Source organism: Pipistrellus hanaki (assembly GCF_964339955.1).
Source record: "Pipistrellus hanaki genome assembly, chromosome: 2".
Taxonomy (NCBI): domain Eukaryota; kingdom Metazoa; phylum Chordata; class Mammalia; order Chiroptera; family Vespertilionidae; genus Pipistrellus; species Pipistrellus hanaki.
In genome coordinates this window covers 19,544,872-19,559,654 of record NC_140504.1, presented here as the reverse complement: position 1 = coordinate 19,559,654, position 14,783 = coordinate 19,544,872, and the positions used below count along the sequence as shown (strand labels likewise).

General features: G+C 38.9%; 1 protein-coding gene across 2 annotated transcripts in view; it reads left to right on the top strand.

The window, feature by feature from the left end:
• VEPH1 (ventricular zone expressed PH domain containing 1) overlaps positions 1–14,783 on the top strand; it is a 189,089-nt gene that overhangs the window by 130,919 nt on the left and 43,387 nt on the right. For both annotated transcript variants that reach the window (XM_084876013.1, XM_084876014.1), the window contains exons 10-11: positions 7,346–7,485; positions 11,946–12,080. In XM_084876013.1, coding sequence (XP_084732139.1) covers positions 7,346–7,485; positions 11,946–12,080 — 275 coding nt within the window. The remainder of the gene's footprint in view (positions 1–7,345; positions 7,486–11,945; positions 12,081–14,783) is intronic.

The window sequence follows — 14,783 nt, the reverse complement described above, 5'->3', positions numbered from 1 at the left end:
GGGTATTTAAAGTGTCCAAATTCATACCCAGAAAATAAATTTCTCATTGCCAAGGGCTGGGGGAAGAGGTAATTGGAGAATTATAGTTCAATGAATATAGAGTTTCAGTTGGAGAAGATGAAAATTTTTGGAGATGGATGGGCATGATGACTGTACAACAACCTGAATGTATTTAATACCATTGAACTGTACACCTAAAAATGGTTAAAATCTCAACTTAAAAAAAAAAATCCTACCCTCATGGAACTTACACCCTAGAGTGAGAATGGTAATAGCAAATAAAAATGTAAAATTTTAGAAAGTACATTCTAGATCAATTTTTTAGCCTGTCTCATAATAAGGACACAATGGGGGAAAGGAGAGACATATATAATGCTTTAAACAATAATTTAAATTAGAAGAAGAAGAAGAAGAAGAAGAAGAAGAAGAAGAAGAAGAAGAAGAAGAAGAGGAGGAGGAGGAGGAAGAGGAGGAGGAGGGGGGGGGAGAGGGAGAAGAAGAAAGGAGACAGGGAGAAATAGCACAATAGTCTACCCACTAAGGCCCTGGTTATCTGATACCTGGGCCAAGGATCTTTCCACTGGACCATACTTGCTTTTTTGAGTTAATTCTATTACCTTTATTTTATGATTCATTCGGAGGAGAATAAACTATGGAACCTGGGCCCAAATTCCTACTCATTTGCTTCCTGGAAGTTTGATCTTGAGATTTCCTTCTCCATAAAACAGGGAGAACAAGACCTGCTTCTTGAGTCTTCAATGTAATATGTTGCACCTGCACCTAGGTACAAAGTAAGGAGGCAATGAAAATTAGCTCCCTTCCTGCTAAGTTCCTTCAAATGCCTTCTCCGAATCTGTTGCTTATTTACATGAGCAATCTAGCAAATTCAGCAAAATAGTCCCATGTTTGAATTTTATAAATCATTCTAGAAATATAGTTTGGATGTGGAGAAGAATGACTCAGTTGAAAAACCTGGGAAACAAGCCAGACTCTTTTAGTTGACCCTTATTTAGCTGGAGGACTTTCACAGTGTAAGTTTGGTAAATAATTCAAAACAAGAGCTAACATTCCTTTTTCCAAAAAATAAAGCCAACTCTTTGATATTTCTACTAGCTGTAATAAAAATCAAAGCCATATTCTATTTTTATTCCTAAAAGGCACTAATCTCTAAATAAAAAGTATACGATAACATAGATTATACATAACTGGCCGCCCTGCGAGATGAGTCATGTGTCTAGTCTACCAAGAAGGATTGTGTGTTCCTCAGATCCAATAGAGATAAGTATTAAAACCACTTATCAACTGATAGCAGATCACAGGCCATTTAAGTTAACACCACAGCCCTCCCTTTAGCTTTCTTCACCTCTAAGAAACTCTGAGCCTATTCATTTTGATTATTTCCTCTGGGTTCAGAACCCTCCCCTATTTTCTCCTACTATATTTAGAGATAAAAGAGGCCAATTATTTCTACTTTACACAGGCCTAGAAAGAGCTTTTCTTTATAGATTTGCCATGGCTCTTTAGACTTACGAAAAGACCAGAGGCCAATGTGTGAGATTCATGCACTTGAGCCGGGGGGGGGGGGGGGGGGGGGGGGGGGAATGGGAGGAAGAGTTGCTTAGCCCAGCCTGCGCCCTCTTGTAGACCAGAATCCCTCTCACCATCTGTGGCAGTCTGGAACCCCTTGCTCCTTACAACCCACCTGCAGCAGAGGCAGGAGAGGCTTCCGCCACAGCCACTGCACTCACCAGCCATGAACCCAGGTTCTGGCTGAGTGGTGCTCCCCCTATGGGAGTGCTCTGACCACCAGGGATCAGCTCCTGCATTGAGCATCTGCCCCCTGGTGGTCAGTGTGCATCAGAGTGACTGGTCATTCTACCATTCGGTCAATTTGCATATTAGGCTTTTATTATATAGGATTTGTCCTACCACCAGGTTAGTGAATTTTGCTGACTATATGCTAATTATATAAATGTTAATGCCTTAGGTTATATTTCTATATCTGGCAACTTGTGTGGTCTTGTTAAATACAGACAATTTATTTTGGATTGTCCACCCTATCCCCACAAAAATTATAGATAACTTGGCTGGGAAGGCAGGTTCAAATCCATTAGACAGTGACTGTGGAGGAGGAGTATCATTTTGTGAACAAAATATAGGTCTTACATTTTTTATGAACTTGAGTCCCAAATCTTGGTTCTGCATCTTACTTGATTAAGTCATTTAATTTTCTGATACTTTAACCTCTTAAGTAAAGATAGAGATAATAATAGCTAACTATGGGGATAAAATGATAATTATATAAAACACCTAACAGAGTGATTGGTATAAAAGTAAACACTAATATTAGTTATTCCACATATTAACTTGCTGTAATATTTTAAGTAATTCACATATATAAACTAAAATCTTATTTTTATTATAGTTTTGCTTGATTTAGAATTTCCCCTTGACTTTTAAAACATTATTACAAAACTAGAGGGCCAATGCACAAAATTCATGCAAGGGGCTCAGCCCCCGCTGCCACAGCTTCATTCGGAAGTATGTCCAGAAGGACCTCTGGTCCAATTAGCATATTATGCTTTTATTATTATAGACTAGAGACCCGGTACATAAGGGGGTGGAGGGTAGGGGTGTCCCTTAGCCCAGCCTGTACCCTCTCTAATCTTGAACCCTTCCCTCAAGAGATGTCTGACTGCCCATTTTGGCCTGATCAGGATGCCCTGGATCAGGGTGGGGGTTCTCCTGGGGCATGGGGAGGCCTGGTCGAGGGGCCTGCGATGGTTTGCAGGCCAGCCATTCTCCCTGGAAACCCAAGCAGAGGCCCTGGTATCTGGGGTTTACTTATCTTCTATAATTTAAACTTTGTAGCCTTCAGCAGAGGCCAGGGCCAGCCAGGAAGTTTGGCTTCCTCCATTGCCTGGGACAACCCAAGCCTCCTGCTTTCTCTGTGGCTACTGCCATCTTGATTGGGATTTATTTATATTCTATAATTAAAACTTTGTAGCCTTGAGCAGAGGACAGGGCCAGCCAGGGCGGGTAGGAAACTTGGCTTCCTCCATTGCTGGGAAAACCATGCCTGTTGCTCATTTCATGGCCGCAGCCATTTTGCAGGTGGGGGAGAGAGGAATTGGCATGCAAGAGGCAGCCAATCAATGTTTATTTCTTATCATTGATGTTTCTATCTTTCTCTTCCTCTTCCTTCCTTTCTAAAATCAATAAAAAATGTATTTTTTTTAAAGGAATAGAAGCTAGGCTTCTCACTGTGATGTGGGAGTTACAGGTAAACAAGGCTAAACTTTCCATGTAATAAAAAATTAGAATTGAAGTCATCAGTATGAACTTATGTTTAGCTTAATATAGATAAAGACAGTTATATATAGAAAAATTTGCATATATATATATATATATATATATATATATATATATATATATATTAGTGTACACATATTATTTCCTCACTCTTTTAGCTGAGAGGGCCAAGGAATAATGCTGCTTCAGTAGCAACAAGCACACCTAGCACCTAAATCTTGATTTCTAATACCATTTATAATAATAAAAGCATAATATGTAAGTAGAGGGAAGGGCCACTCAACCAGTCGCTGCCCCCCTCACCCTCACCATCTGGATGACCATGCTAGTCAAGGTGGGTGCAATGCAATTGGTTGGGTGGCCCTGCAATCACCCCACAATCGCCCCACAGAGGGAGGCCCGGGCTACCCAGCCAGCAGCACTGCAGCAGGTGTGTGGGGCCGGCCAGTGATAGCTCTGCAGAAGGAGGCCCAGGCCAGCCAAGTGATTGTACCCCATGCTTGTCACCTGCAGAGGGTGGTGGGCAGCTCTGCACAGATGGCAAGCAGTGTAAGTGGCAGAGACAGGGCCAGCTGCGGGCAGCCGGGGGAAGGAAAGCCCTGATAGGCCCTGATCGCCAGCCAGGCCTAGGGATCCTACCCAAAGGGTCCTGGATTGCAAGAGGGCACAAGCTGGGCTGAGGGACACCACCCCTCCCTGTGCATGAATTTCATGCACCGGGCCTCTAGTTCTCCAATAAAAAATAAAAAAAATCAGAACTCCTTGGAGAAATGACTGATTCGAAGACAGGACCAAAAAACATACAAAATGAGCCAGGAGTATCTTTTAGTTCCAGAAAGTAAATAAGTACTAACATAAGAAACACACACACACACACATACACACACACATTCACCCCCACAATGATAAGGGCACATGAAATGGACACAGGAGCCAACTGAAAGAACTCCTAATGGCCAAAGCTGGAACAATCAGAGCAAAAATAAAATAGTATTAAAGTATGAAGTATTTATATGCACATACCAATAGAATAATTAAATAATTTGAATAAAATAACTGGAGAAGGAAGAAACAAATCTATGCAGAAGAATTCTGCATAATTTATGTAGCTATTTTGCCCTCAAGGAGGTAAAGCAAACTCCCTACTTTCACATAGTAACTCCCTTCAAAGAATACAATGTGGAGGCCTAGCCAGTTTGGCTCAGTGGATAGAGTGTCGGCCCTTTACAGTGGAGAAACATGATAAACACTGCCTCAGCCAGGCGACCAAGGTCAACATCAACAGTCATAAGTCATGGTGATCAAATGGTATGATATGATATGGTTTTTCCTCAAAAACTTCAGTATCTTATGGACTTAAGAAATTTTTTATAAATGCTCTTTCTGATGGTTCTCCCATTTGATCTTCTCTCTCTTTACGTAGGTCTAGCAAAATGAACAGCCTTTGGGCATCATGAGTATACCATGTCTTAATGACCCATATATTCTAAATTTACTACCTGGAATTACCTTGAAGATTCATTACCTTGAAGATTATTTTTAGGGTTTTTCCTACACTTAAAATGTTTGTCTCCCTCACACTTCTTCTAAATTCAAAATCAGGATCATCTTTCATAGTTCACCTCAAGTATTTCTTCTTCAGGGAGAAGAAGCTGCTCTTTTCTCTGAAAGTCATAATAGTGTGTTTCTCCATCATCTCATGGGCATATACCAGTTTTTTTTTATAAATGCTGTTTCTAGGTGTTTATAAGCAATGTTTATAGACATTTCTCCTATTGTGCTGTAAGCCTCTTAAGAGTAGGGTCAATATCATGGTTTCTCTCGCTCTCACACACAGTGTCTGACATTTATTTATTCAACATTTATTGCATGTTTACCATTCAGTACCATTGAATGAACAGGAGGGAGGAAAATTACAGAGAAAAAGTAAGAACTAAATATTGATACTGTGGGGAAAGCTTTCCAAAGTCAGGAAAGCTCAAGGAAAAAAAAATGAGAAGAAAAATAGTGATACAGGAAAGAAAAATAGCTTTACTGAAAATATTGACAAAAACCTTCTACCCCAGAACTGATTTATTTTTCCAGCCAGTGCCTATGCTTCTAAGTTAAAGGTCTCTGCTTTACCTCTTCACCCATTTAATGTGATCTGGGACCCCTGTGGGTTTGTGTATAGAAAGCTGGTAGACTCTGGGTGAGTAAATAAATCTAAGCAATGTTCATTTTCAAAAGAAAACATGAATGAGCAGTAAGAATTTAGTGAAGTAAATAGACAAAAACTTTTTCTCATGACAGAGGTCTGAAGTTCAACTTACAACTGACATGCCACTGCATGGGTTCTTAGGAAAGAACTTTGCTTTTGATACTTTCTATGAAAGTGAAACATGTTGCTATCTCAATGTCTATATACATTCAATTTATTTTAAATACCATTTTTGTGTGGCTCTCTTGATATACTTGTTTCTTATTTCTCCTAGTATAGATTAAATTACAAATTTCAGAGCATCGGTGCCAAAATATATTTTTCATTACCCTTGTCAAACAGTTTCTGATAGGGCAATTTTAACTTGGTCAGTGCTCCATTCAATTCTGAGGTCTGTCTTTCCCAGATCCAGGCCTCCTGGTCTTTTCCACTGAAACTTCAAACTCTCTTTACATGTCATGACCCATCATTCACCCTCAGAATGCAGGAATGATTTCTGATTTTTAAACAAGGACATTGAATTCTGAACCCAACATTTTTTAATTCCCCAAAACAATTAACTTCATAAAAACTGTTTGTTTGTTTTTCAGAATCACGGAAAGCTGTTAAGTAATATTAAGATTCCAGTACATATTTTTAAATTGCCTTGTGGCTTTATTGCTTTGTTTCCAGTGCCTTCTCCTCTAATCTGTCATTGGCCACCTTCCCTGAACACTTCCAAACTCTTCCTGAAAAGCCTGATATGTCCTCACACCTGATGGAGCAAGGATATGGACTGAATCTGCCACCTTATTAGGGTCCCCATTCACTTTTAATAAATGCTAATCCATTTTCATTTGTAATTGTAGGGCATACTAAATCTATTAATTTTCAACATGTTTCATGTAAAATGTCAGATTAAATCTGAAACAATATATACTCCATGAACTGTTAATATGACTACAGATTTTAAGATCCCGGCATGGTAGTGTCTAAAGCATTCCAACATGGCATCAGTTCAGCTGACTTCAAATTCTGGTTCTGCCACAGGTTAGGCAGCCTTCAGCAATATTTTTTTCTGGATCCCTGAGCATCATTCATCTGTCCAGATATTCTCTGTGGAGCATCTCTTGCAAGTCATGTATCAAGGTCACATTGACCTTCAAATAGCTAAGCTTCCTCATCTTTAAAATAGAACTAATAATGCCCATCTTGTAGGATTGTAAAGATTAAATGGCTCCTCCTATAGATGACCTTCTCACCACTTTTACTCTACTCCTCCACTATCTTCCCCCACTTTCTTGTCCCTAAAGGATGATCCTTGCTGAAGCTCTTCAAGATGAAATGACCTTTTAGAATCAGACCAGGCCAGTTCACAGGAAGCCACACTTCTGGAAAGTTACTTTGGAGGCTGTCTGTGTGGCCCCTGCACAATCAGGTGAACCAGGGCCCTGATTCATGACACACCATCCACGGTCCAAAAAAAATGGCTGGGTTTCCTCCATCCAATTGCTTATTCCTCCCACGGTATCATTTCAAGGTGCCCAATAAGAAGGAAATGACACAGTACCTCCTTTTTTACTGGAGAGAAGTTAACTCTTCCGTGTTAGTTGCTTGGAGATTCCTCATGCATCGTTCATTAAAACTAGAGAAAGATGGATAAACACACCTGCATTTAAATCTACATTCCATGTAGTGGATCCTCTCCCAAATACACAGCTGTTGGGAGTTATTGGTTGTCAGACTGAAAACTGAGGAATGTATTTCTACAATGTAAAGGTGTTTGTGTGTTGAAGTATAAAGTGTAACTCCGAGAAGACTCGAACGTTCAGTGCTATGTGTATTTATTCCTAGATTCTGTTAGAAGCTGTGTAGCCAAGTTGTTCTTCACCTGCTCCCTGAAGGGCCATTACTGCCTGTACAGTAAGTCCAGTTTTATTCTCATCAGCCAAGAGCCTCAGCCATGGATCCAGATCATGTTTCTGTTTCAGCAGGTGTGTATAACCTAAGTTCATCATGGCTCCTTGGTATGAGTTTATGATCGTTTTTACTGAATTATTATTGGACCAAAGTTGATATGTAGGGAACAGTAATACATACACATTTCATCACTAATTTTTAATAAGGATTTAAAAAATATTTTAGGATATTTTTCTTATAAAAAGTTCTGGATTACTACATAATCAGGAGACCAATTTTATTAATATTTATAATAATAAAAGCATAATATGCTAATTAGACTGGACAACCTTCCAGACATCCTTATGGATGACCTTCCTAACAAAGCCAGGGCTATGAGGGCCGAGCCCCTGACATAAATTTTGTGTATCGGGCCTCAGTTTATTAATAAAGGAGGAGAATAAAAGGGAAAATACTTTTTAGTGAAACAACAAAAATACCAGCTTATTTGGGGGAAGAGCTAGCCTTTATTTATAGTTTTTCAAGCTCCCATTAATTTTCACATCAGCACATCCTTTTAGACATTGTTAAAATACTGGAATGCTATTTTTTCCCCACAAAATATATCACTATAGATAAAATTTCATAATGAGAAACTTTCAACTTAAAAACTAAAATTTTGATGCAAATATTTTAGCATTAAAAAAAGATTCTTATTTGAGCTAAGTAACAAAATGAACTTATGAATGAAGTGAATCCAGAATATAGAAGCATGGAACAGAGTGTGGAATCTCAGAGGGAAGGTAAGGGAAGGTTGGTGGATGGAAGGTAATCAACCAAGGACCTTGAACACATATATGCATGGCCCATGGACACAGACAATGGAGTGGTGAGGAGGAGGGATGAAATGGAGGGGTCAATGGGGGGGAAAGAGCGATATATGTAATACTCTCAACAAAGAAAAAAAAGAAATGACATGAAGGCAAATATATATATATATATATTCTTTTATGGAAATATTTATCTCAAATGCATTAAATTTTCATGTAAATTATAATATCCTGTACAATAAAAGGCTAATATGCAAATAGACCTAATGGCAGAACAACCAAACAACCCATTGCTATGATGTGCACTGACCACCAGGGGTCACACACAGAACATGGCAGGTGTCGGCAGCAGGTGCAGAGCGTGGAACATGGGATGGTGGAGCAGGTGAGCACAGGTACCAGACCAGGCGAGCGCCAGTCACTGTCATAGGGGTGAGCCTCTGAAAATTTTTTGCTCCCACGTGCCACGGTCCTGCCTGGTGCTCACACCTGCTGCCAGCACCAGAGCCACTGCTTGTACCCGCTGCCTGTGCCCGGCGCCAGCCCCGATCACCCCTGAGAGCTTCTCCACCTCCTCCTGCTCCTGAAGGGCGATCAGGGCAGCAGTTGCCACCCCCACCGGCTGTTGGTGTGGGCGCCAATCACTCCACGCTGTCAGTGAATGAGAGCAGGGTTAGCACAGTCAGCATGTGAGAGGGGTGGCAGGAGCAAAGCTGCAGGCAGACAGGGGACCAGGTTTGTAGTGGGAGGGGCTGGGCAGAGGTGTGGAGGTTGGGCATGGGCGGAGACCCACCCCTGTGCCTACCCCAGCCTCAAGGCCCACAGTTCCATTTGATGTGCATGAATTCATGCACTGTGCCCATAGTAGATTATAAAGTGTTACTAATACAAGAGGCTTTGGACATCCTTTTTACTGATAAGAAAATTTAAGGGCAGAATTCAGATCACCTGACTCCTCACCCAGTGGCCTTTTCGTTATTGCACACATGTTAGAAAATAAAATGAATGGATGCAGGCCAGTACAGAAAAAAAAGGAGGGAAAAGCAATTCAAATGCTGCAAGATGCTTAAAAATTAGGCCAAGTGGTAAGATAGTTTATTTACTTCTATTAATAAAATATTTATATTATACCCCCTACAAAAGTCACAACCAGGCAGTTATATTTTATAAATAAAAGCAGCTGAATGTATCATAAAATGGGACTGTAGTAGTTAACTTAAGACTATCTATCACCTTTTCCTGTAAGACTTAATAACTCACAACTCATGTTTTAATGTGAAACAAGTTGTATTGGAATAAAAATAAAAAAAAAAACACAAAAAACACACAAAAAAAAACACACAGCATTGATTTTTGTTCCATTTCTTAAAAGAATGACCTTATTTTATTTTACTTACAGTTTTCAAATAGTTTTCATCAGTGATTTTGTATTTGGTTTGATCTTTGGCTTTGTTCTTAACAGTTGTCAGTTTTCTGAAAACAAACCAAGAAAACTTGCTTTTATTTTTGCCCCTTTATCTTATTTTATTGACATAGTCTGATTTTTTGTCTTTTTCTTTAAGCAAAATCACCCAAAAACATGTTCACTAGTATACTACTTTTCTTCTTTGTTCATTTTACTGTAATGGTTCCTTTCTTTTTCCATAGCTTTGATATTGTGTGGTCTGGATAAGCCCTGACTTCACAACATCAATAAAAGCTTTGAGTAAAAAACAAACCTTTGATTTCATGATTACAAACCTAGCCTTGTATGCTGGATAGACTCTTCTGTCAATTTAACAGATTCATGGAGCTCTCTAACCCACTGATTCCAGTCTAAATGCTACTCTTTGGATTGATGATTAATAAAATCAGGTTCTGCTTCTCTTTATTTTTTTAAATATATTTTTATTGATTTCAGAGAGTAAGGGAGATAGATAGAAGCATCAATGATGAGAATCATTGATCAGCTGCCTCCTGCATGCCCCCTACTGGGGATTTAGCCTGCAACCTGGACATGTGCCGTGACCGGGAATCAAATCTGTAACCTCCTGGTTCATAGGTTGACTCTCACCCACTGTGCCACAATGGCCAGGCTCTGCTTCTCTTTAAATGAAAGATCATGTGCTACATAACTTTCTGGTAATTAAATAAATTCCCAGATGTGTCCACACTATGGTTGTATAATCAGCTTACCTGGTACTGGCTCTTAGCCTTTTTTAATTTGCAGGCCACTTAGAGTATGAAGTTTTTCACTTTTCCCCACTCAGTACAAGAAATAGCTCATCTTCATAGTAATGACATTTTCTCAGGGGGGAAAACTTACTAATTTTTATTTACTAAATAGAAATTTCTTTTTTTAATATATTTTATTGAGTTTTTACAGAGAGGGATAGAAAGCTAGAAACACCAATGAGAGAGAAACATCGATCAGCTGCCTCTTGCACACCCCTTACTGGGAATGTTCCTATAACCAAGGTATCGATACATGCCCTTGACCGGAATCGAACCTGGGACCCTTCAGTCCACAGGCTGATGCTCTATCTACTGTGTCAAACTGGTTTCGGCTAAATAGAAATTTCTTATGCAGAAACTACATAGAGAGTTTCATAAGTCAATGGTTGAAGGTCACTGTCATAGAAAATAGGATTTATAAGCCAATACTATAATTTTGTCATACTTTAGCATAAAATATAATACATAAATGGTTTTATGTGTATATAAATAATATTTTATACTCTCTGTTACATTCTGTATGTTTTTATAAAATTGGTCCTTTGGCCAAAACCGGTTTGGCTCAATGAATAGAGCGTTGGCTTGGGGACTGAAGGGTCCCGGGTTCGATTCTGGTCAAGGGCATGTACCTTGGTTGTGGGCATACCCCCAGTAGGGGGTGTGCAAGAGGCAGCTGATCGATGACTCTCTCTCATCAATGTTTCTAACTCTCTATCTCTCTCCCTTCCTCTCTGGACAAAATCAATAAAATATATTTTTAAAAAATAAATAAATAAATAAATAAAATAAAATTGTTCCTTTGACTTGAAATGCTCACATTTAAAGTTACAATATCACAACGTGTAAATAACTATTAAAAACATAATAGATTAGTAAATATACAATTTAAAATTTTCTTTGAACTTTTTATCTTTATTAGCTTGAGTAAAATATACATAAATATGATTTTTTCTTTACATAAACAACCTTACTATCTAACACTTAGAATATTTTGAAGTTCTAGGAATATCCATCCATTATACATTTTAGGATTAAAAATGTTTTTTCCCCCCCACACATCTATTCACAATGTTCATATTTGAATATGTGTCAAATGAACACTCAATTATTTAATTTCTAGCCTTCATAATCTACTCTGATATTTGTGCTTTAGATTTAATTTTATCCATTAATTCTCAGTGCTTTGAAAAATAAATATTTATAGTGACCATTTTCCAATTAGGTTAACATGCTTGGGAAATGATTGAAATAAATACTATGTTATAAAATTAGGCACATTTATAGAGATCACTGTCAACTGCCTTGAAAATCTTATTCAATACTTTTAATTTTTCTATTAAAAAAAATGAAAAGCCGAAAATATATCATATGTTCAATCTTCAAGGTAGCTTTGTTCTTCTATTTAAATTTAAACCATGTTAAAGTTCAAACCAAGCCCAAATAGTGACTGTAGCCAATCAAACAATCTCAGTGAGACGAGAGACATGTTTTTCTCACTAATGTCCTTTCAGAGCCTATTTCCGGAGCCCCTGTCCATCCAGAGCCGTTCTGTGCAATTTCTCAGATCTCTGTGGGAGAAGACCCAGGTAGAGGGAGCTCACAGCTTCGAAACAGCCATGCTGGAGTCCACATTTCCACAGCAGAAGGTAAATGCTTCTTTCCCGGTTTATGTTATTTTAAACTAAGATTCAAGATTATCTTGAAGCAGTTCGCCTATTTCTCAGCAGTTCCATTTTTTCCTTCTCTTACTTGATCTTCTTTTATTATTATTTTTTTAAACAAACACTTAAGTAATATAGCACCAAATTGCATGTGGTGCTACAGTGGCCTCAGGGAGTGGTGTCAGTAGACGGGGTCATTGCCTACTGTGACTTTGTTAAATCAACATTTGTGAAGTGGGGCACAGGGTACCGGATGGTGAGCTCTGCACAACAAAAGACCATAAGAGAAACTGAAATAGACAAGTTTATTACTCACAGGTCCTAGAGGAGGTACACAGCAGGCCTTGAGGGGCCAATTGGGGAGATGCAGACAGAGAGAGGGAGAATGGAGGGGAGGGAAGGGAAGGTTCTGGGACACATGCCTTTATTTGGTCTGTGGAGAGAGTACTTTGGGTTTCCCAGGTTAAGGCCAGATTGTCCAATTCAAACCAAAAAGAATGGGGTTTTTGGTAAGCCCATGAAAGTCTTATCTAAGGCACACCCAAGGAGAAGGCCCTGGGAAGCAGGGAAAACTTGATCACAGGGCTGCTGGGGAAATCATAGCAGAAACTTACATTTGCTCGTGACTCTGTAGGCTGTTGTCTGGACCGTGCACTTACATTAGGTGGCCAGTGTTGGTTTAAGGCCTCCATGGGCTGCGTGACCAAACAAGATGGATGCCAAGGCAGCAATAGCCTGGAGTAGCTTAGTTAAACATTGGCACTGTAGCTTGAGGCTCACAGACTGACATGGTACAATCCACTAAAAGCTACTCAAAAACTACTCATACGACATGGAATAGAAAACATTTTATAAAAGAAGAACATAAACTCTGGGATCAAAAGGGAATGAGCACCAGTGAACTGGGCTCGAGGTTTTTCAGTGCCTTTTATTTCTTCCTTCCAAACTTCCTCTCCTGCCCTTGTCCTCTGCAATCACCACAGAGCAGAAAAAATAAATGAAGATAAGGTGAACAGGAAGAGAGAAAGCATGGTCAGGGAGAAGGAGCTGTGCTGAGGCAGGCAAGTATGACTTGAGACCTAGAGCATTTTAAGAGTGTGAAAACAGGGCCATAGCTCTCAGGACACAGTGGCCTGAGACCACCTAAGCAGGCCCCCAAACTTGGAAAAGATCAGAATGTGGAACTACACCCATCCAATCAGTAAAGTGAAACTGGACATGGACGGACACTGATGTGGTCAGTTTTGTGTGTGAGAGAAGTCACAGGCCTGAGCATGGAGAGAATGATTGGAGGAATGCTGACTGGAGGCAGGAAGACTACCTAGGAAGCTGTTACTGTAATCAGGTAGGAAATGAAGGCATGAATAAAAGCTGGATGTTGTAGGAAGATGATGAATGTAAGGTTCTTAAAGAAGTAAAATCAACAGCACTCGGTGCCTGATAAGGAAACTGGAAAAACCAAGGATGACTCCAGGCGCATCGTGTGGGTAAATGCATGATGATGGCTCCATCCTGAAAAATTGAGGCCACAAAGGAAGCCACTGTGGAAAAAGAAGGTAAAGCATTCTGGTTTACATATTTGTGTTGAAGTTGTTTCAACCACTACGTGATGATGGTGGTTGAAATGGATCTCAAGAAGACCAGACTGGAGGTATGGGTTTGGGAAACATAAGGTAGAACTTGACATTATGATACTGGATTGAATCACTCAGAGAAATAGAATATGTACAATGAGAATAGAGATTGGTTATGGATCTCTCTTTAGCAAATACTACCAGCTTCTCTAAGCCCTTACTGTGCACAAAGATCTTGATTATTCATGTTTTACCTTTAAGAAAACACAGTAATAACCATTGGATGCTTACTAAGCAAACCAGAGGTTATACGAATACATATATGATCGTGATCTTGTCTTTGTTTTACTATTGAGAAGGGGAGTAAACATACCAATATTAAATAAACTCAAAGTACAAACAAGTAGCAATTTAGTAAAAAAAAAAAACTGTTATATTGTAAAATTAACTCAATATCTCTAAAGTGCTGAATGATTGTGAAAGGACGACAAAAAGGTATAATGAATCAGAAGTTTATTTAAGGTAAGGCACATTCAATTATTGCATCACTACTTTTGGCTTTGGTTTAAGAATTAGGTATGCAGTATGAAAGAATAAAGGAAATGCCACAATTGCACCAATACAAAGTAGAATGGAATTCTTTGTATATTTCACTCAAATTTTAAACTGTGTATCATGTCTAGAGACAATGCCTCAAATTCATATAAATTTTTCATTGTGAACTGTATTTTAACTAGAGGCAACTAGTAAATTAGAACTTGGCATGCTGCTTCGAGTCCTAAGAGATTTTTTTTAAAACTTGGCAGATCCATTTTGTGCATGCTCACAGTATACTTATTAGTATTTCTTCTATTTTATACAAATGCATAGTCCTCTGGAGAAAATTTAACTGCAAACCAAAATGCTTTAAAATTTTTTAATTTTATAATTTGGTTTATTCATAAGTAATTGAAAAAGTCTTTAACATCTAGAATGTACATGTTTGGCAGTTATCGGCCTAGGTATTTCTCAATCAAACTGATTTTCTTCTATTTTTTATGAAGTGTTGTGCCCACTAAAATCAAAATTGCTGTGAGAATGGTCCAAAGGCTGCTTTATTTTTTTTAGCATATGT